At 37.4% G+C, this 24042-nt stretch overlaps 1 protein-coding gene across 7 annotated transcripts in view; it reads left to right on the top strand.

The window, feature by feature from the left end:
* kcnab2a (potassium voltage-gated channel subfamily A regulatory beta subunit 2a) overlaps window positions 1–24042 on the top strand; it is a 149783-nt gene that overhangs the window by 35145 nt on the left and 90596 nt on the right. For 3 of the 7 annotated variants that reach the window (XM_055160200.1, XM_055160198.1, XM_055160199.1), the window contains 2 exons: window positions 13217–13360; window positions 15367–15408. In XM_055160200.1, the coding sequence (XP_055016175.1) occupies window positions 13284–13360; window positions 15367–15408 (119 nt within the window). In that variant the 5' untranslated portion in view covers window positions 13217–13283. Of the gene's footprint in view, window positions 1–13216; window positions 13361–15366; window positions 15409–19727; window positions 19749–19869; window positions 19940–21926; window positions 22298–24042 lie in introns of those variants that run through there. The other 4 variants (XM_055160202.1, XM_055160205.1, XM_055160201.1 and 1 more) reach the window with 4 other exon arrangements.

Raw genomic sequence — 24042 nt, 5'->3', positions numbered from 1 at the left:
GAAGCAAGGACACAGGGAGCGCTGATTCATCGGAGGCTGACAGTGATAGGCTCAAAATGGCAGTGTGGATATTTAATACACTAATAACTATAGACAGGCATGGATTTTAATGGACTTAAGGCTAATAAATTATACATGGGCATACAAGGCGTTTCACATATGGCTCACCTGCCCACATTCTGTTTATCCTGTGTAGGTTTGGTCACGAGCTAATTATGTCATTTCATCCCACGCAGCATAAGGTAATGTGGAATATGTGAGAAAATTATGAAAACACAGGAATATTGTTTGTATATATGCAATATATTCTGTGTACCATTGCAGGCTTAAATTGGCTCTTAGTACAAGAACAATCCATAGTTTTTGCTTCTAAAATATAAATGTTGTCAGTATATTCCTCAGCTGCCTTTCCTGTACCTTGTGTAATTTCATTTTGCAAGTTGTTGAATCAGCTTAATGTGGCAGACCAATATGACTGCACCGCTGCATGTTGTCCAATATCATCAAACATTGCATCGTAAGTGAGTCTGGTGACAAAAGTAGTGATTTACAACCCTACAGGCAAATTACATTAATGTTGGTGTCACTCATGAAATATATGTAAGATAAGTTGTGTTGTCATGAGGAACATATATAGTACCGCAAAGGTCCTATATTACGCAAACATGACGCTTGTGACTTTTAAAGCATGTTCTAATGCTGTTTCCTCCTCAAAACATAACATCTTTTGTTTTGTGTTGAGTAACCCTTTTTATAATTACATCTCCAAAACACAAAATACTATACTATTTATTAATAATATGTTCTGCCTTGATGTCATGTAGTAAGTTAAGAGCTACCTTTTACATTTTGTTCAGTAGCGACTGGCATTTCCAGAGCTGAAATCATTTAAATGATTCTAGTGAAAGTGTTAGGGGTGTGCAAAAATATCGATATGTTTTATTGTTTAATGTGATACAGTATTGATATCATGGGCTGCTGTATTTTTTGGTATATTTTGCAAAATTATTTTGTTATAGTGCTACAGTTTTTTTGCTTGTTTAGAGAAAGGGAACTCAAAACATTTGACATTTTCACTGTTTTGATAATTAAATTGGGCGTGTTTCAAATTCACTTTGCACAAGAAGTGGTTTTAAAAACTGAACTGTATTGAATTGATCTGAAATATATCATATTGAATTTCAAAGCTCTCTGTATCGAGATATGTATCGTATCATGGCCTATGTATTGAGGTATGTATCGTATTAGCAACTTGTTAATGATACCCAACCCTAGAAAGTGTATGGCGTTTTAAAACACAGTGGAGCACTTTCTGTATTACCACATGACATCACAAGGTGGAACAGAGTGTTTTCTGTTTCAGTCTAAATACCCGTGTGAATGAAACAAAACACAGCTCCAGGTATGTTTTTGATGAGGAAACAACATTATAACATAGATCAAAACATAATATGGGCCCTTTAAACACTGTAAACAACCAAGACGCAGTTAGAAGCTTTAGGCATGCTACATACTGTCATGGTTAATGAATGGATGCCTGTAGATAAACAAATTAGTATGCCATACAACACTCTATCTCCTTCTCTATTTCCCTTATCTCCTTAGCTTACTTATACAGTCATTTGAATATTGATGTGACTTAGGTTTAATGCTGATGCCCTACACAAGATGGTACTTTAATTATAATATTCAAACAGAGGATTACAGTATATTTTGCTAATTTGTGCCTACTGCCTTTAGTAAAACACTTTGTAGCAGTGTCTTTTACAAATGTGAGACACTTACGAGGTCCATGATGGTGTAATGCTCCTGAGTATACATAACCCAGATATACAGGCGGCGCTGACAAGGAGAGCAGTTATAGTGAAGGGCCTGCTGGATTTAAAAGCTTTTTCTAACTGTGAGAAATGTTTGCAATAACTATAATGTTGATGCTTATAAAAAGATGATTATTGGATTAGACATTGTATTTCTTAAAGGTCCAATATTACCAAATGGATTCTAGTGAGTTTTATACCATGTTAGAATGTTGTTACCTCATCAAAAAACATACCTGGAATTGTCTCTTATTTCATTCACACATTTGAGTCATCCTGCATTATTACTCTGCCTGCATCTTCAAAGCTCAAAATGCTCTGTTCCACCTTGTGATGTCATGTAGAGGTTTTCAAGTTAATGATTACCTTTTACTTTTAGTTCAGTAGAGACAGGCAATTTCGGGGCTGAAATAATCTAAATGGTTCTACTGAAGGAGTTTTAAAACACAGTGGAGCACTTCCTGTATTACCACATGACATCATAAGGTGGAACAGAGAGAAGAACTGAGTCTAAATATGCAGGGTTTGTGTGTTAAACATGTGTGAATGAAACAAAACACATATCCAGGTATGTCTGTGATCAATAACATTAAAACATAGATTAGGAAATAGCATAATATTTAAGTATATTTTGCCTGAATGGGAGTAAGGTTAATTATCCAGTCATTATTATCATTATCATTATTATCCGACGTTATCCAAACAATATTGCAACTAAGGTATTCAAGGTTATAATAAAGCAAACCTAAACACTATTATTGGCTGACGTAATGCATAATTGTGCATTATCCAAGTCTTCAAGTTACAACCACAAATAAAACATACCATATCATGTTTAGCTTGCAAATAATAGAACTGACTTCATCTTGTAACCAACACTGATTTGTTGGCAAAGTCTATTTATATATGCTTTAATTAAAACTAGTCATGATGCAGAGATGAACCCTTGTACTGACACAGTATTCAGCATGTCTATTACAAACCTATTAGTCGTGTCCTGTTAGAAAAACATTATGTAATGTCATTATGTGACAGTGACATGTTATTGATTGATATTCACCTGTGACTATTTGTAGCATGTTCACGTATCAGTTACCCAGCACACATCTCCCCTGGGAGCCATCATTGATGTAATATAAAAATACAAAACAGTCAGTCAGCAGTTTGACAAAGACACATGTCGACACATGACTAAAACATCATCTGCTGCATCATATTATATTTCCTGTGTGTCCTTTTATGTGATGGTGCACTTTCCCATAGTGCAATGGGAACGCCAGCTTCAGGAAGTAAGCATTTGAAAACACTGAAGTATCAACATTCAACTATGGTTACATCACGTTTAAAAGATGTGATGAATGAATTGAGCAATCCTAAATTCTCTATGAACATCTTTATATGCAGTGTTTTATTAGCATGTATTGCCTTAAAAGCTGTCAAAAGTTTATGTTTATTGATAAGCTAATCTTGGTTCTTCACCAGCTAGGGAGTGGATTTGAAACCAGGATAAAAATAGGATTCACATTTTGACTGGAAATGTGTGTACTAGAGATGCTCCTGTACCGATATTGTTATTGAATTTTGACACCCACCCTGAGAAATTTACTGAATTGACTATTGACATCGGTGGTTTGGCATATAGTTGGATGTAGTAAGACTATTTATTGGCTGATGTTGGCCTAGAACATCTCTTATTGTAGAACTTTTATTCATACAATCAGTATCTGAACTGTAAAACTGGTGCGATATAAGTGTACTGATTCCAAGAGATTGAAGTATGTAACAAAACCTGAAATTATCCGATATCAGTAGCACAGACTGTAAACAGCATGTATTTACTGAAAACTAAAATAAAATAAGGCAAAACAGATCCTAATTTATTAATTTATCACTCAAGAAACAACAGAACAGCTTTGTATAAATAGAAATTCAGACACTATGAGACTTTCTTGGTGAAATACAACCATAAATAGTCTTACATCAATTCATAAGCGGATATCCGATACAGTAAATCTTTCCAATATTGTGCATCCCAAGTTTTGGTGTGGTATGATAAAACTATAAAGACTGGGATGAGGCTTTAATACCATGAATTCTAAACATATTTTTTAAACAGACGAGTGCCATCCCAGGTCATCTACAAAGGCCAACAGTGACAGACAGGGCTTATTCTGGCCACATTCCCTCACTTTAAAATCTCTAGACAGCACTGCGCTCACATCTCTCTCTTCTCTTAAGTGGGGGAGGAGGATTTGTCCTACAAGTTAGCTTTTATAAATAGGCTGTTTATGCTAATTTGATGTTCGCTTTTTTCGCTGTTGGCAGCCGGTGACCTGGGCCCTTTGCGGCTTAACACTTACCATTTATGAATCTACAAAGTGTGTGTGATCAGAGACGAGAGATGACGCACCGGCGAGGATTAGCCCCAAGTGAGGAAGAGGAGGAGATCCTGTCTAGCTCTTTGGAGAGAGGAAGGTTAGGTGAAGGCGGCCTCAAACTGTGGTATGTGTGTTAGGCCTGGTTAGTACTGATTCATTTTGCAGGGACAACACAGCTTAGTTACAAAACAGAGCTTGCAGCTAATATGTTGCATACAGTGTTAAGATGGTGCTAATTTTCAGCTCATGTCCCTGTTGGCCTTTTAGTTTTCCCTCATTAAACCATGTTTGTCAAATAGAGCAGACGTGACATTTTTATGGGTTTTGTCTTGGTGGTGTTAGCTGAAGGTGCACTATTTTTTCTGTTGGAGGGTTCACCACCTGCTCATCTCCTTTCTCCATGGATATGTTATTTCTTTGACTAGAATGTCACACACAGCAAGAACTTATATCTTAACCATGAGATGCCATTCATAGGTCAGGTCTGTGGAGAGGCTATCCTGATAACAGTGTGAAGGAAATTTACATTGCTGAAAGATTTCTTCAATCTGTCTTTGTGTAAATGAATGCGATTTGTACCTAAGGCCAGACGTCCACAGGAAAATATTGATTATGATTGATTAAATTAAAATAGTGATTAGGTTATCTTTTAGAAACACATTTGTTCTTGTATCTAAAACTCATTTGGTTTGGTAGTTAAAGACAATGCTAGAAAAGACTCTACAATGTAAATACTTCTGTTCCCTTTTGCTTGCTCATCTTGTTGACAAATGCAGCTGAATAGGGATGCAAATCAGATCAAGCACATCTGGCCACACCTCAGTAAGAGCCTTGTCACTTTGAAATGTATGTCCTCAGGTCATCTCAGGCTTTATAAACTTGGTGCTTTTTAACATTTGGGGGGAGATACTTGGGGAGAGACTCAGGTCAAATGGAGTAGGGACATACTTCTGGGGAGGAGAGACTGTTGGGCTCTGGCCAGGACAGGCCTAGGCACTCTCCATACAAGAATAAACCTTGGTCTGTATTCCAGAACTCATCAGGCTTTGCAAATGGATAAATTATTTATCATCAAGAGATATTTTTTTTTTCCACAACAACAGCAATGCATATTTTTCCAGGTGTTATTTCGCAATAAAAACACCTATTTGAATAAATGCAAGATTGTATGTTTAATACCATAGTGTAGAACATTCCAGGTAAAGCAACATTTCCTTGGAGACCCCCACTAGAAAAGTAACATCGTGCACCTTTAAGTCTTGATTACTACTAATATAAATTTTCCATATTTAAGTTTCCCCTTGCATATTGTATATGTTCTAGTATTTTTTTCTGATTCTAGCCTAATTTAGCCATGATTTAGCTCCTGTTTCCTGCCTAAACATTGGTCTTCTGTGGTTTTTCTTGGTGAATGTTGGGTTGTCTCCTCCTCTGAGCAGCCCTGGTAGGATTTCCCCGTCCGCTCGGCGTCTGTTTCGTCCGTCTCTCTCGTCTGCTGCCATCTGCTCAGGTCCTGTGTATCTCTGCAACTGCCAGCTCAGAGCCCACTACACACTACAGCTACACACTACACGTAACACCACACACAACACTACACACACAACTACGCTATACACAACTCAACACACCGCACACAACATGCGCTCACTGGGAGGACCAAGGCAGCTCTGAGCGGCTGCTTCCCCTGCTCACGTGAGTCTGTCTGTGGAAGGATTTCAGTGAGGCGATGGGTGGAGGTGGATCCTGAATGGGAAATGGGAGGTTGTTTTGCATTTTTGTTTAAGGAGGTTTAGTTGGTATGGGCGAGCTTTCAGAGGCTGTTCTATTTCTGTGCTTGGTGATCATAGTGTTTCATCAGATCATATCATGAGAATTGCAGGCTTGTTCACATAATATACTTGATTATAAGAACTTTTGAGTTTAAAATGTGAAGCAGTGACTATACATTTCAATGGCTCATCTCAAGTTGCATATTATTGAAGGTCAGAGGTGTTCTTTAAAGGTCCACATTTTCTGCGGGGTGGGGGGGGGGTGGGGTGGGGGAGGCGTATCTCATTATGTTTTCACGTGCTTTCATTGCCAAATTGATTGTGAGCAGGGTCGCCTTTACTCTGATCTGACCTATTACTTGGTCTCCATGGAGATAGTAAAGCTTGATACTATATGCTGTTTTTTTCCCAGGCAAAGCAAGCCTGGACCCACCACCAGAAAAGGTACATAGTACATGTGGTTTGACTCCATTTAGCACCTAGGATATCCTATATACACTACCAGTCAAAAGTTTGGAGACACCTTCTCATTTAATGCTTTTTTCTTGATGTTGATATTTTCTACCTTTTATATACATACGGAAGACATCTAATGTATGAAGTAAGAGATAAAGTATTATGTAGCAAAAGTGCAAAGCTGTGATCAAACCAAGGGTGGCTATTTTTAAAATCTTAAATCTTAAAGTTTTGTGTCTATTAGAGTTTATTTTGTGTTTACACATTCTGTTCATTTATAGTTTTGATGGCTTCAGTGAGAATGTACAATAGAAATAATCATGGAACTAAAGAGGAAACAAGAAAAAGTGTGTCCAAACTTTTGACTGGTAGTATACACCAAGATTTATTTATTATTATTTTGTCCTTTTGTGGTAAGTTCACCTCAGTTTTGTGAACGATATTCCTTTCACTGAAATACAATGAAGTACAAATTATAGTGTGTTACGCAGGAACTGATGGTCAGTGATTGAGACACAAGAGCCAAGAAAAATCCTCCCCGCCTGAGTACAGTTGGACAATCTATTCCATAACTCTAAATGTTATATTGGTCAAACGTGGAGATGATTGCAGCTCTTACACAGCCAAATTGATTTCCATGCCTTTTGCTTGCTTCATGAAAATCCTTGTTCTGTACTATTGTTATACCGACATTATACTAAAAGCAGTGTTTACTCACAATAGCTTGGCTCCAGTGCTGGGGTGAGTGGTCTGCTGGGAGGACTTCGGTCATCTACAGACTGATTGATTGTTTTGTACTTGACATTTAGCCAATATTGGCCTGAAATATTAACTTCATCTTCATAAATCAGAGCAGATAAAAAGACCTGACCTGATGGCTTGCATTTCCGTTAAATAACATTCTGTCTAATTGATAATCAATGTAAAATATATAATGATTCACTCCAAGTGCTGGTACGAAACCCTGTTGTGATGTCAGCAGAGATTAAAAGCAGATAAAAATACCCAGATACTAAATGATTCTGAAATTTGTAACAAAACTATAAATATGAACCAGTATGGAACAAGAAAATTAAAGAAAAGTACTAAAAATTAACCTTCGCTGACTAGATTTAGAATGGTTCTGATCTATAGTAGAACAAGTGTATGACCTATTTTTTTGCATTCTGTTTTGTAAAATAAAAGTGTTTATATTATCATTGTTGTATCAAAATCTTGAGTATTGAACCTTATCCTTTAGTACTGAAATCAACACCAGCAGAGATTGTAATATGATATTTTCTGTTAAAAGCCACTATGTGCTCATGCTCCATACTTGATTTATTTTCCTACTTAAAGCTCCTATATAATCACACAAAATTGATTCTTGTGAACGTCAAGCAAGAATAAACAAGTTTAAGCAAGTTAGAATGCTGTTACCTCCTTCAAAACGTACAGGTCTGGAGTTTTGTTTTGTTTCAGTCACACATGTCTGTCTGTCTGTCTATATCTCCAAAGCTCAAAATGCTCCGTTCCACCTTGTGATGTCATGTTGTAGTACTTTTCAAGTAAGTTAACAGCTGCCTTCTCCCTTTAGTTCAGTAGAGACTTGCAATTCCAGGACTGAAATTATCCGAATGATTCTCGTGAAAATGTTTGGAGTTTCAAAACACAGCAGAGCACTTCCTGTATTGCTACATGACATCACATGGTGGAACAAAGTTTTTTCAGTTTGAGAGAAGAACTCAGCCTAAATATGCATGTGTGTTAATCATGTGTGAATGAAACAAAACACAACCGTGGATATGTTTTTGATAAGAAAACATATAACATAGATCAGAAAATAGCGTAATATATGCCCTTTAAAATCCACACTCTCTATGATTCAGCTCCATGCTAGACCTTTTTTTCCCTTTAACTTTATTTGCTCAGAGAAGTACAGACATTAAACAGTCTAATTAAACAGCTACACATGTTATTCTATGTGGGCCATGTGTCTAGTGAACAGTTTTAATCTGCAAAATGCACATTGTCTCATCAGTGCAGTAAATCTGAGGAGTGATTGTGACCAGGATACTCGTGTGTGTGGTTCCGCACTGCAGCAGTATCAGCAGGAGCAGCTAGTGTACAGCCCCTCTGTCCTGGGAGACTGCTGCAGTGCTCCACACCGCTTCCATACACACAAGAACACAGCACTGAGAGATAGTCACACGTACCTCATCAGTAAATTTTATGTACTTAAAGGACCCATTTTACACTCATTTCTGATCTCTATAATATTGTTGTTTCTTCATCGCAAACATACCTGGAGTTGTCTTTTATTTCATTCATTCATTAATTGCTCAAATCCTGCATATTTAGGCTGAGAGAAAACACTCTGTTCCACCTTGTGATGTCATGTGGTAATACAGGAAGTACTCCACTGTATTTTGAAACTTCATACAGCTTCACTGGAGTCATTTAGACTGACTAACTAGCTGATTTAGATTTACTGAACAAAGCATAAAAAGTAGCTGTTAACTTGGAAACTATAGCTTGATGACATCACAAGGTGGAACAGAGCATTTTGAACATTGGAGATATATACAGACTAATAATAAAGGGCTATTCAAACATGTGAATGAAGCAAAACATAACTCTGTGTATGTTTTTGATGACATTATAATGTGACTTAAAGCTCACAATTTTGCACAGATTGACCTAAATACCTAAACTCTGCAATATAATCTACTTAACTCACTTTGCTTACAACTTTGAGTTGAACTTGTAACACTATCCAAATTTCCCATTACAGTTTGTAATAATTCTATTGCAGTATGGAGGGTACAGTAGGCTCAGACAATGTTGGAATATCAACTATTCTCTTTGGTGAACTCACTATGAATAAAAATAATTTAAAGTCAAGGATCGTGGTTTAGTTCTATTCATTCATGTAAATATGTACATTTTCTAGTACTTCTATCATTTACAATTGCTTACAAAAAATACTTTCCGGGAAAATATAGAAAAAAAGTTTTTTTTCTTATATTGATCTGCTCGTCTTGTTTTAGCCCCTCATAAAACCATTTCGATTTAGCATCAGACTTGTGATTTGAATAATTTATGAAAACTGATGTCATAATGTCTGGCCCACACAGTAATTTGTCTGTGTGAGTATAAAATGGATAAATGGCAAATACAAATACATGTGTATGGGTGATTTTTAACAATACATTTGTGTTTGAACTTGGACAAAGTCTGCTAAGTCGTATGTTCTTTGTGCTAATTCTCCTACGATAAAATATTAAAGGTGTGCAATGTTTTTTGTTTGTTTGTTTGTTTTTAAGGAAGAATATTCATGCATTCTTGCTGTGAGTTTGCATTGCCTCTCCATAGATCTGACTCATAACAGGACTTTGTATGATCACCTGCTTGTCCCCATGCAGATAGACATGTTCATGGCCATACTGCAATAACATCTCCATTGACACAAGTGTGGCAGACCCTCATCCAAAAACATGACATAACTTTTAAATTGCAATTCTATTCTAAAAAGTACAGAACACCATGCCTAGCCACAACATCACACTACCACAACATTGCGAATAGTTAGATTATATTATGTTGAATGGCATATTTAAAGAGCCAATGTTTTCTGATCTATGTTATAATGTTGTTTCCTCATCAAAAACATACCTCCACTGCTCCACTGTGTTTTCACTAGTATCATTTGGATTATTTCAGCCCTGGAATGGCTAATCTCTACTGAACTAAAGTTGAAATGTAGCTGTTAACTTCAAAACTACCTCTTTGTGACATCACAGGGTAGATCAGAACATTTTGAGCTTTGAATTAGTGGACAGACACATGTGGGAATGAAAGAAAACACAATTCCAGCTATGACTTTGATGCGTTAACAACATAATAACATGGCTTATAGCTCACAAGAGTCAATTTTGTGTAATAGCTTTATTTTAGGAATATGAAGTAAATGTGCTTTAGTTTGAGTCAGACATAGCATTACCTTTCACATACCTGCTCCCCTCCCTGCTCTCCTCTTTCTATAACATGATATAGGGGGCACATAGCACACAGCAGTAGATCTTTCCTCAGGCTGTTATCTGTCGGGGTCATGGCTTCATCATCATCCAAAAGCAGGCTCCTGATTTCCCATTCTGCCCTGAACGCACTGGATGGGCAGCCAGCGTTAAATGAGGCCTTGGGCACCCGGGACACCTTTCCGCTGCCGGGAAATTGATAGGAGGAGAAAGTCACCTTCATGTGTGCGTTATCATGGCAGTTATGAGGCCTGGGAGAGATATAGGGCTACTGTACATTGGGTTTAATGTTATGTACTTTTCATGGTTTATTATTGTACGTATGGAGGTGTTTAGTGCATGTAAACATGTTATTCAGGGAGAGAGGCGTTTCTATTGTAGTCAGACACTGTGGAGCAAGGTTATGGATAACTACTATATTAGCTACAACATTTTGATTAGTTAGCAAATAAGCACAATAGTGACTGGCAACATTATTAACATGGGTTTCATATACATTATATTAATCTCTAATCTAAGTTATACTATGTTTAGATGTTCTTCATATGTACTGAAGCCATTACAGAAACAATGACCTAAAACGGGTTGCTTAAACAAGTATATGCAGAGAACCTTGGTAACCAGGATAGTGAAAAAAACAACAACAAAAAAAACTGTTTATTGTTTATTTTCATAATTAAAAGTGTCAGAGTGTTTCTTATAGTGAGACATAAAAAAATATCCTTCTTTTGAAATATATGGAAATTTACGATTCAACTGTCATTAGCTTTAAATATTCATTTTCTGACCATAAACAATAGGTTTTTCTCCAAAGTCTGAACTCCTCTTCAGACTACATTTTTGCCATGTTTTTGATAATTTTCTCCAAATAATGTAATTAAAATGTACTACAAATCACCCAGCCCTTTTTTTACCTCAAATTTTTAAGAGAGCAATAGTATGTAGTCATGTTTTGTGCAGTTTTCTCTTCGCGTTGAAGTATAACAAAATATTGGCCTGTGCTAGAGATTTAAGTCCGATAACTGATGTGCTGAAAAGTGCAAACATCAGCCCTGTATATTGTCCAAATCATATATTGGTCTATCTTTATTGTAGACCTGTCTGTTAGCAAAACCTAATCACATGATTGATGACTAGAAATTTGATTAATTGCACAGCCTTGTTTTTTGTTTGTCAAAATTAATATACGACTTCATTAAAATTCAAAACTTGTGTCTCCTTATTTGCTGCCAGTAAAAATTGATAGGAGGACAAAGTCACCTTCATGTTGTCATTACAATATTCTCACTGTGGAAATGGGCCCTTTCTCCTTGGTCTTTCCTTTGTGTTAAACTAGGCTAAACCTTAACTCTGCTGCTGCTGCTCCCTTAAGTCGAGACCTCCACTCTCTTGCATTGCTCTATTTATTGCCACGCTATAACCACTACCACTCTAACCTTCATTGATGGCCAGCCCAAGTCGTAGGCTCCGTTTTACTGCCCTGGCCTGCTTCTTTGGTGGATACTTTAAATTATTTATAGAAGTGCATTGCTCTAAGCAGCGGTTAAGCCCTGGTCTGCCCCTCTACTCTCACATATGGTTTGCAAAGCTGGGTGTTAGCATTATAAACTGGGATTTGGATGGTCAGATGTGTTAAGTGCTGCACGCTGTTGTCACCTTGATTTCCATGTTACAGATCAAAGCAAGAATCATCGGCTTTTCTATACTTCTGTTGTTATTTGTTTTTTAATCTATAAAGCTCAAATATGTTTGCAAATCTCTGTATAATCTGTCATTTTAAAGGTTACTATAGACGGCCGTATTTATTCATTCCACTCATGTCTTCATAGTTATATTTTGGCTCCATCTAGTGGTTGAAGCTGGTAGTTGCTAATGAGTAACCGTAAATTATACAGGGAAAATGAAAATAATTGCTTATATGATTAGTGGATGTTGATTTTATTTGCTCGCTGTAATTGTTTTCTGCAGTCTTATTGTCAGTTTACCATGGACATATTTAGACATCATCAGCTTAGTTATACTTTAACAAAGGAGATAGTATCCACAATAGTCAGCTATTTAAACTGTAGAATAGATTATTCTTTTGAGGCAGAGGTGGGACCAAGTCATTGTTTTGCAAGTCTCAAGTAAGTCTCAAGTATTTGACCTCAAGTCCAAGTCAAATACAGGCAAGCCCAAGTCAAGTCTCGAGTCACTGGCTTATAAGTGCAAGTCAACGTTGTCTGCTTTCAGCTTCAAGTCATTTCAAATCTTTAAACCAAAGTACCAAATATAGCTTACATTTTTGCATTTCATATGATTTTTAAGATAAATTGTACTTATAAAATCATAGTATATTTATGTATGAATATTTATAGAATATACAGTATAAGTGTTGTAGAAATGCAAATTTTTCCTTTTTAAATGATAGACAAGATCTTAGTGTGAATTATTACAGTCAGAATAGAACGAATTCAGATTTAGAAGTGCTTCTCAAGTCTTCTCAAGTCCAAGTCAAGTCCCGAGTCACTGACAATCAAGTCCAAGTCGTGTCCCAAATCTTAATCCATTTTTTCAAGTCAAGTCTCGAGTCCAAAAAATAGTGACTTAAGTCTAACTCGAGTTCAAGTTACGACTTGCAAGTCCCCACCTCTCTTATGAGGTATTACATTTTATGCTGTGTGGTGACTGAATGACTGAATAAAATGTTTTTCAATGTTTTTCAATTTGACATTCAGGGAAGTCAAGTGAGAAAGTCATAAATTCACTAACGGCGTGATTTTCTTTCTGTTTTCGTGCAGGGGCGCTGAGAGGTGCAAGTGTGTGTGGTCCTGCTGAAGTGGCCCTGCCCCCCTCCCTCCTGCCCCCATGTATCCTGAATCCACCACCGACTCTCCCGCGCGCCTCTCCCTCCGACAGACTGGCTCTCCGGGCATGATCTACAGGTACAACACCCGCCATGGCATCTTGAGTGCTACCATTATCATAACTTTACTCTATCTCTGTCATATCTGCTTATACATGGAGGAAATATGTGGAAAAAGTGCACTATGGAACTTTTATGGTGGAGGGCGCTCCACCTGTTTCCATGGCGATTGCAGTGCTAACACCAGTACTTGAGAGCTATATAAATTTTATTCCCTATTTTGTAACATTCTAGGATAAACAATGACATCTGAAGCAAGTAGTGGTGGCACTAAGGTTACATAGTGCCACTTTAACTTCACCTCACTGTGCTTTGATTTTGTGTGTTGTTCTGTCTTGTGTAAGTGCCTTGTAGTGATGTGTATAGTAGTTGGTGTGTTTTCTCTTACTGACTGATTCACGACATTACTCAAAGTTGTCTCATTTAATAATGTTAAGTGATTACAAGGGGTGGATAATCTCTTAATTAAATATTGAATCATGATATGTTCTATTTTCAGACTCAAACACTTGCCACTCCTGTTTGTCAGTTTACATTTTGTTCAGAGAAGGCCTGTCACGCGAACAAATTTTGAAGCACGATATATTGCTACAGAGAAATATAATGACAATAAAAGTCCTTTATTCAACTCTATGCAGCTCAGTAATAACAAATATTGCCCCATTATTGCAAAGAAAATGTACACACGATAATTGAGCCCAAAAAATATTATTCCAGCTTTCATATATTGAATGCTAAATCAATATAGTAATTACCATGACAGCCCAAGTTCATAGTGACAGATGAGGTGAGAAGCCTCAGAAGAAAGGGATAGATTTACTTGCCTCATAAAGGTGCACTATGTAACTTCTCTGTCTCCAGGTTTGAAAAGGTCCACTAGAAAAGTTATACACTGCACTTTTAAATTCAATATCATACAGTATAAATAACAATGTGTTTAAGTAACTGCCAGTGTTCGATATTAACCGATATCAGTGTAGGGATTGAAAATGGCATTATTTTCTCTCAAAATATGGTTAACTTATCACAAATTTTAGATTGTGTTATGTAACTGTTATGTATCTTGCAAGTAACTACCGTACTGAACTGCTTTGTATGAATTAAAGTTCAAACATCATGAGACTGGGCAGTAAAGAGTCCAAGATATCCAGGATATCGACTGAACCGATATCATGGAATACTAATACTGTAATTTTCCCTGAGTCAGCACCAATATTCCTTACTACTATCTAGGGATGTAACAATAACCGAAATATCATGATATCGTATCGTCAAAGTTCTCACAATAATATCGTGGATTATCACAATATATCGAATTATAAGTCTCTTTGCTTAAATTAAGAGTTATGGTGCAGCAATAGCTTAAAAAAAAAACAAACAGAGGGAACTACATAGACCATGATCCTTTGCTCCATTTGTTGTTGTTGTCCTGTGTTATATGTGGACCTGAGGAAGAGTAGCTGGTATCACAGACATCAGGTAATGGAGATCCCAATAAAATCAAAAATACAAAAATCTAATTTCAGTGTAGACTACATGAAGAAATCACAGTTCTAAGCACTTTTAAGCCTTAGTTCTTTGGATTAAGTCTTGTCAAGGCATTTTAAGAGGAGAAATATTAAGTTTTGTTAGCCTCCACAAAATATCGTAATAAATATCGTACCGTGAGATGTATATCGTGAAAACATTGTACTGAGAGATTTAGATATTGCTAATGTGAGCCTCTCCATCATAAGCTTTCCCACGATATCGCAAAAAATATCGTACCGTGAGGTTCATGCCGTGATGATATCGTATCATGAGACTTGGATATCGTTACACCCCTACCACTATCGTATCGGTGCATCCCTACAACCATTCTCAAGAAATCATGTTTTAGGCAGAAATATAAACATTTGACACTTAGTTTTTCCAAGAGTCAATAAAATATCTCCTTCCATACTCGCACTAACCTGTTCTGTTTCTGCTCCTGTCAGACTAACCCTGCTCTGTTGCTTTTCTCCTCTGCTTCTCTCACCTCTCCAGTGCTCGCTATGGGAGCCCCAAACGGCAGCTGCAGTTCTACAGGTACTTCTATCTCTTTCTCTCCCTCTCTTCCTCTGTTTTATTCTGCCTCCCTCTCCCTATCTCCCCCTCTCTCTTCTTCTCTCTCTCTCTCTTAAGTTCAGTATTGTTTATATGATGTCTCTCCTGCATTGTACACTTCACACAACAGTTTGCATACATTTGACTTATTCATAAGCTTGCAGTGCAGTCTGTCTCTGTCATTTTAAACCCGGTGTGTTCATATGTAGGCGTAGGCAGTATAGCTTTAGCTGGCACTGCAGTCCTGCCCTTAAACCTGATCGGGCGGAAAAGGATTCTGTTGCAAGGTTGCTCTGAAAACCATTGAATCGACAATAAGAGGCTGCAGTGATTGCATTGTTCTGTTGCTGGTGTATTTATTTTTTCCTATCTGCAATGCACTGATCACGTGTCCAGTTCTTACGTGGCCAAAAGTCTTTCCTGGAATTTTGTAAAACTGATGAACTATGGAACTATGATTAAGCAGTTTTTTTGTTTGTTTGTTTTTTCTCATGGAAATTGAAATCAAACCAGATCTGTAGTTTAGTTTGGTTGTGCAAAACTGCTAAAGTTTAAGAGTTTTGTATAATGGGATCATACAGTAGCACTTGGTGGGAATGTTAATGTTATATAAATGTATGAGATGTATTGTAAGGGTATAAATACAAAACTAAATACTGTAATAAACTCTTTATTTATCCGTATTAATGGATAAAGGTTCAGTATGTAACGAGTAAATATTTAATGCTCAACTGTACTCAATCGATCGGTCTACCTTATTTCTCCCAATAGGGCAAACAAGAATCACATACACATACATCAAACCAGAGACTGTTGGTGCTTCAGGGGCACAGGCAAGTCAAAGTCTGATAGCTGATGATAAAATAGATTTGCATTGTGGTTGGTCTGTTGTTGAAGGGTGACATGTCGCCCCCCAGAGGGCATTAACAAGAACTGCAAGTGCAGAAACATGGTTGAGCTCTTCAGGGAGTCTTTTGTAGCCTTCTTTTCCTTCCCAGCCATATGAACACCAGTGATAACTTTAAATTAAAACTTAGAAGTGGGAGATATAACTGATAATATAATAATTGTTTGGCATCATGTCAACTACATGAAGAACTATATTTCAAAACATATTACAGCACTTTTACAGCATTTTTTACTGTTCATTCATTTTTTATGGGATACTTGAACCTGAACCAAGACATTTACAGGCACATTTAAAAATATTCAATATCATCAGTATAATCCTCCAAAAAATAACAAGGAGTTATTTTTGGTCAATATCACACATGTCTATTTGCAATTTCCTAAACTTTCACTACTAAATAAGTATACCTACCACAATACCTTCCAACTATGTCACTTTAAATGTTAAATCATGCTTGAGTTTAAAACGTGTCCACTTGGTGATACCAGGCCCCCCTTAGTGATGAGTGTAGTGTGGTCCACTTGTGTCGTGTGTGCTCTGATCGAGCAGGCCTGTCGTAGTAAGATCAGATTTTCTCCTGAAGACATTTTTCTGCTGACTCTGTGTTATATTTCCCTGACTGAGGATGAGCCAAAATCTGCTCAATATCAGATCTTTATCTCGGCGCCTGTCTTCTCTTCTCTTGAAAACTGTCCCATGCAGGCTCCTGTCTCTCCCTGCTTGTACTTTTACTAGCAATACTCAAGTCCCATATACATTGCCATAAAGTACATTATTATCAGTTTAAAGCATTATTTCTGTTATTAAGAGTCATGAGGTGAAATTGTTTTTGAGGATAATAACAAGGCAAATATGTTTTTTTTTCCTAACATAATTGAAATGTTACATAATTTTTGTTGTATTTTGTCTGTGTAACTGTATTTATGACATAATATAATACAATATATATCTCTCCAGTATCATATTTCCAGCGTATTTTTTACATTTTTTATTCTTGCTCAAGTCATTTTGATATTACACTGCATGTATTTGTAAGCCTGTCACTATATTTATTATATCGATGTATGTTAGAGAGATAGCAATATTTTTGAGGCTCAAGATTTATTTTTAATTTTTTGTACTTGTTCTTCTTGTATGATGATATTTGAGCTTTAGAGAGTGCTATGAGTAACTTATATGACTCATTATTGACACTACTAAGGTGTTTCACTGTGCTATTTATTGCATCTGATGTCATTTAGAACAGGCTTTATGTGGATTATCAAGTGATTATGTGGTTATGTAAGTGGTATTGACTAGTTTCAATAGTTTCATTCGTATTTTTTGTAGCAATTTATCACACTTTACAATGTGCTATTATGTTAGGACTTGTCCCTCCCTAATCTGAAAGTGCATTGTATTTTGTGTGTGTAACCTCATTTATGTGGTGGTCATTGCCACTGACTATAGCTCATTATGGTGCACATGATATTGGCCCCTTGGTGGACGCTGAGATGCTTTTAGGCTGTTTCCGGTCCGGCTCTCATTAGACCTTTTTACAATGAAAGACTGAGTGCTTTTCAGATGATAAAGGTCGGGAGCTGTTGACCACTAGGCTTTAATGGAGGTGAATTAGGCCATATCTTGGCTTGAAACAAGATTCATACAGTAATTTCCTTCTTACTGAGTCTGTGTGAGACTTGATTGAGAAAGAAATACAATTAACAACCACTCACAAAAATGAAAAGCTTGCATAACTGATTGATGGATGATTGATGCTTGGATGTTGAATGAGTTTGAGTAGGTGCTATATTGGTTTCTTCTTATGTTTTTAAACTCCATACAATTTCACTAGGATCATTTGGATAAATTCAGACTGGAATTGCCTATTTCTATTGAACTAAAGGTGAAAAGTTAGCTTTTAACTTGAAAACTACTTGAACTTGAAGATGGAAGAGAGCATTTTGAGCTTTGGAGACGTAGACATGTTGTAGATGTAGATTAATAAAGCAGTGTGAATGAAACATGTGTGAATGAAACAAAACACAACTCCAGGTATATTTTAGAGGACGTAACAACATTATAACATTGATAAAATCTCACAAGAGTCAATTATGTGTAATATAGGAATTACTTTTTAGGAATTATTTTGCATACATAAAAATATTTACATGCTTTAAAGCAGGGGTGTCAAACTCAAGTTCACAGAGGGCCAAAAATAAAAAACTGGGCCTAAGTCATGGGCCAAACTAAATACTTATTGAAAAATTTCAACAACATCTGCATGTTTTCTCTTCTTTCCAGATATGTAATGTTAAACCTTTTCTTATTAAAATAAACGTTTAATAATAGTTTGGCTTAAACAATGAATCTAGTATATGATAATATATACTAGATATATAATAAATATAAAATGATAACTAAATTTTAAATAAATAATGTCTCAATAGCCTATCTGTTGCCGGTGGGCCAGCTCTAATACATGTTTGATATGATCTCGTGGGCCAAATATAATTGTATCAAAGGCCAAATTTGGCCCCCGGACCTGACTTTGACATGTGTGTTTTAAAGGAATATGCCAAAAAACATTAAAGTTAAGTCCTAAAAGATTTAGACTGTATTAAAATAAATTTTGTAACCACAATATGAAGAGCACTATACCTATTTTATCTTATTTTGTTGTTAGGTCATGTATCAAAGTCCAGATTTTGTGCACATTTCATACATGTTCAGGAGCATTAAGACAGAAGACTGAAATAGGAAATGATAAACTAATAGAAGAACCCCATGTGTTACCGCTTGTTTCTGTTTAGACATTTGTCTACATGGTCTCATACTTCATAGCTGTCCAGGAAAGATTCATTTTTGTCCCGACAAACAGTCTATTATATAAATTAGATGATTGTGATAACCATCAACTTTTTTGCAGTTTTTTTGATGCATGACCTTGTTGCATTGACTCTCACCTTGATCTTCATGGTGCTGTGGTAATCCCCTAGTTACTTAAACATATTTGGTGGTCTGACTGGTCCTCTGGTGCCTAAAGCTCCACCTCTCTGTGTTAATGTGCATAAAGTGCACTCAAACCATCACGATTCCCCACCTCTCTCTCTCCTCTCCTTTCCTGTGGAACAACAATCACTGGCTTTTAGTGGTGAATTATTCAAGCCTGATATATTTTTTTTCTGCCGCAGTTAGCAGAAACAGCCACTAAACAACGGTAAATGGATTCTCAGGGGCGGGTGGGGCTGGGAGGTCTGTGGACAGCATCAGGAGCAGGGAGGGCATCGGGCTCTTAATTGGTTTAGACGATTCCTTGTTGGACACTCCCTTTTTTTGGGTGGATCCGCTTGGCTACTCCGTCCAGCCGTGTGTTTATATAAGAAGCGAAGACCCTAAATTCTTGCTCATGAGCCGACCCCAAAGAAACCGGGTGAGTTCCACTGGCATATTATAGTCACTGTTGTTATAGCAACTGGAAAGGACTTGCGCGTAAAGTTTGTGGATGTTGCTACGTGGATGCATGCTGCCTATAACTTGGATAATTAAACCCAATTTGCACCGAAATGTGGGGAAAATAGCTGTTTGGACGAACTTTGATGATCCGAAACATTTGATTATTATGTAAGTAGTGAATTTGAGTCATATTTGAAACACTGTCGCAAGTTTGGTTGGCAGTTTGAACAATGTAGGATCTTTTTTATAATTGAAGATACGCTATTTTTATCGACTTTTATTATTTAACGTGACTAAACTTTTTGCTGGTACCGGGTGTCTGTTACGGCAGCGTTGTGAGTTGTTTTGAGCAGAGGAGCAGAGATAGTGCTGTCTAAGTGGTATTTCCGTGAGTAGACATTTAAAAGATCAATATGGCTTCTAGTATCTGTCTATGCGGCTATAAGTCATGCAGTGTTGAAGTGTGCTCATTTTAATAGCGTTATTTCTTCTATTTCTGTTTGATACTTTACTGATTGAGGCTTCTCTTTTGATATTTAAATTTTTGCGTACACATTTGGAAGTAGCACTTTGACTCAGATAACTTTTGGATACTTTTTGTTGGTTTGCTTGTTTTTTGGAGAAATCATTTTTATTCATCAAATGGATTTACAGTACTATTCATGATACACTGTAACTGTGTAGTGTGTTATAATTAAGATTTTATTAAATAATTTTATTAAGAAATATTTTGTTTCGTTGGGATATTTATTGGCTTAGGTTGAATTGAAAAGAGATGTCAGTCAAGGAACATCTTGGACTGTTGGTTGTGATTGATGCTCACTACTGGACTTTAACTGGAGTTTGCGACATTTTTGGGAACAGTTTCTGAGCACATTGCTGCCTCCTGTTTGTGACATAACTTCAACTGAGACATGTAAATACAAACTAGCTGATAAGTTTTTATGTCACTTTTAACACGTGGTTTACTAATGATGTTTGTTTTCATTTATAAATGGGCTTTCAAAAACAACGTAACACCACAATTCATCAAAACATTTAGAAAGTCATTTAAACACATAAAATTTTTCACAAAAAAATCTAATAACAAATTTCGAAACATACATTTTAATTTTTTGTACGTCCTCACAATCTTTGAGTAGCTCTGTCATTTAACTCCTCATTGTTTATCTAAAATAGAATAATGTGTCTGTGTGATCATTGAGTCCTCCAGGCAGGTCCCATGACAAAAGAAAAGAGCTGTGCCAGTGTAGTTAGCTGCTCCCTTCAGAGGCAAGGCAGTGTCCTCCAGCACTTGACCAGGACTTGGCTGGGTGATGAAACATCTTCACTATACAACTTGTCTAGTTTACTGAATTGAATTTTCTATTGGTATAGAATAGAACAAGCATATTGTGAAATGTGACAACTTTTGACTGCTCACTCTGGCTGCGCATACTATTGATTCTTTGGTGCTTGAACTTCACTTCTCGAACTTTGAGGTGCATTTAGAAACAGGTTGTTGATGTGGCCAGATGTTCTGCCCAGTATCACCAATGCAACCAATAACAGGCTGATTTTGACTGATCTAACAATTAAAACATCTGGTTATGGTCTGTTCACAAGACTTTCCCCTTTAATTCAGTAATATATATTAAAAACAATATATTAAATTAAAACTTAAATAAAGAAAATATATATTAACATCACTATAATGTTATTTGACCTTGAACCATGGTAACCAATTTCAAACCCTTTTTTTTCTTGCCAAGTCTCAAAGTTGATCTTGCGGCTTTCCTCCTCCACATGCACAGACTTGAGGTGTGGGGTGACCCTGTTGCCTGGTGCATGTGTGACTGCCCCCACTTAAAGCATGCACCTTGTCCTCCCCTGTCCCCTCCTGTCCCTGTCCCTGTCCTATCCTATATGGTGTACTGTATAAGTGCTGCTCCTAAACACCAGCGTCACCTGAATGCTCCTGTCATTGTAACCCTGCCACTCTGTACCTGTCGGGGGAGGGCTGGACTCGACTCTCATTACAAGATGCATGGCCCGAGCAGGTACTTTGAGTTTGGGACTAGGTGCTATTTAGGGAGGTCGCTGCTCTGTCCAGTTCCCTCCTTTGTTTAGGACTTCACTGCACGGACTTTGCCTGGGAGTAGAGGCAGCAGAAAGCATGTTTGCGGGCGGGTATGCCGGGGGTCCTCCCCAGAGCCTCCGGGACAGGCGCAGGTCCAGTTATTATCCCCCTGAAAACATGCAGATTCCCAAACCGCCGGCGGCCAGCGGGGTACGGAAAAGCAGCAGCAGTGGGAGCGGAAAGATGTTGTCCATGTCATATAGCGAGAGCATCCGGAGTGGGATCAACCGGTACCACTCGGAGCAGGGCCTGAACCAACCGCCCACCAGAGCCACCGACCAGGCTGAGCTGCAGAGGCTGAGGGAGCAGAGGATTGCTGCCCAGATCAAAAACATGGAGGACTTTCTAAAGATGAACGGACTGGCCCTGGAGGAGTGTGTGTCCTTTCAGACTGGGATGAAGTACAGGTAAGGCACGGGACAGGCCAGAGGGAGGGGGACAGAGGAGGGCAAGCAAGTGCTATGGGACTTCTGTTCTCTTAAAAAACTGATTTGTAAGGAAAACTTGTCAGTTTTATCTGTGAGGTCAGTGCTGGATTTTGATATCTATATTGATTTGTTATTGACAGACTGACAGCCAATGACAAAACTGTTGCTGTGAGAGACCCTCCCCTGTGCAAGCATGTGATTGGTCAGGGATACAGGGAGGAGCTGAACTTATAGACTAATTCGGGCTAAATCGGCTGTTATATTGTTGTTATATAATCATCTATAATAATGTTTGGAACAAATTTGACTATGCTCTGTCCTCTGGTTGGTTAGTACAAAGTTCTGGGGCTACGTTTATTTTGATCATGTAGGTCAGAGGCACATTTGTCCAAATTCAAGGAAGGACACATGGTCCATAAGGACTTGCTGTCCTCTTAATTGCACTTCCCAAAACTTTTGTGTCACTTATTTGACTTTTTCTCTATGGCCATGGGGCTGCACTTAGTAGTAGGACTTATTTGTGAACACTTACACAACAAAACATGTTTAGTGTAAAAAGGGTTGAATTCAGAATATGAATCTGGTTTTCATTTGGTTTGTAGACTTTGAATATTGACAGGATATGATATGACAGGACAATAATGGAGCTTGACATCTTAAAATAAATCTGTGTGTCAGATTTTCCTGTGCTTCAATATTAAATGTAAAAATGTTAAATTAAAGTCATTTTAAAAAATCCAGAGTGGCCTCTCTCTACCCTCCCCATCTAATGAGTTCACATTGAGAGTGAGGTGATTGTTTGGTTGTTCATAACTAGAAGCCCCTTTAGCTGTGTCAAGCTCCCACTATTCTTCTTTGGGGCCTTTTAAATAATTGAATGCATGATTGTAGTAGAGTGCAGAGGTCATAAAATATCACATTCCTTCATAATAGTGTTAGAAAAGAAAGTCCTCACATGTCTTGTGTATCCTATTACTATTGAAATGTTGCATGTAGCCTTCTGAAATAGCTCAGTGAAGTGAATGTATAGAAATAGGTCCTGTAACAATGCATGGTATTAGTAGGTGATCCTGGACTAATGAATGATAAATAAGGATTAATGCTCTCAATTTCTAATAATCCTTTAAATGTATACCATTTTCTAACATAACACAGATCACATAGTATCAATCGTTTGACGTTGTTTGTTTATGCTAATATTGCTGCTATTCACAGTAATAAAGCCCCAGTGCTGCTAGTATGTTTACATGAGTGTTTTGGATAGCGGGGCCCGTTGAGCAGATGGCTCTAACTGTCGTGGATGGAGCGTGCACAGCTGTTGTTGTTTTTGCTTGTGACTGCTGCTATCTAAGGTGAGCGGTGGTTTTTCTGTGAACAGTGTAGCGTGACGTTGCTACAGGACACATCCTGTCTTTCAACGTGAGTGTAACCCCATTATGTAAAAGCAGACTACTCACCTGTGACCAGCCTGGACACAGGGAGGAGGCTGTCTAAATGAGGATGTAAAGTAACCTGGCGATAACACACAAGCAAATGATAGTGTTGTGAGGGTTGTAACTGTAGTCTAAATTCTTAATTGTTTGTTTGACACAATGAAAACAAGGGGAAAAGTTAAAATGGAATCAAGTTGCTTTTTCAATCATTGCAAAACTTTAGAAAGCAGGAGTGCTACTTGGATGTGTAGAGAATTGTCGCTTTGGTGCTCTCTAGTTTAAGGACTAGTC

The sequence above is a fragment of the Boleophthalmus pectinirostris genome, unplaced genomic scaffold, assembly GCF_026225935.1.
Source record: "Boleophthalmus pectinirostris isolate CB_2022bp ecotype Guang Dong unplaced genomic scaffold, ASM2622593v1 HiC_scaffold_3, whole genome shotgun sequence".
Lineage (NCBI taxonomy): Eukaryota > Metazoa > Chordata > Actinopteri > Gobiiformes > Gobiidae > Boleophthalmus > Boleophthalmus pectinirostris.
This window is presented reverse-complemented; position numbering and strand designations above follow the sequence as displayed.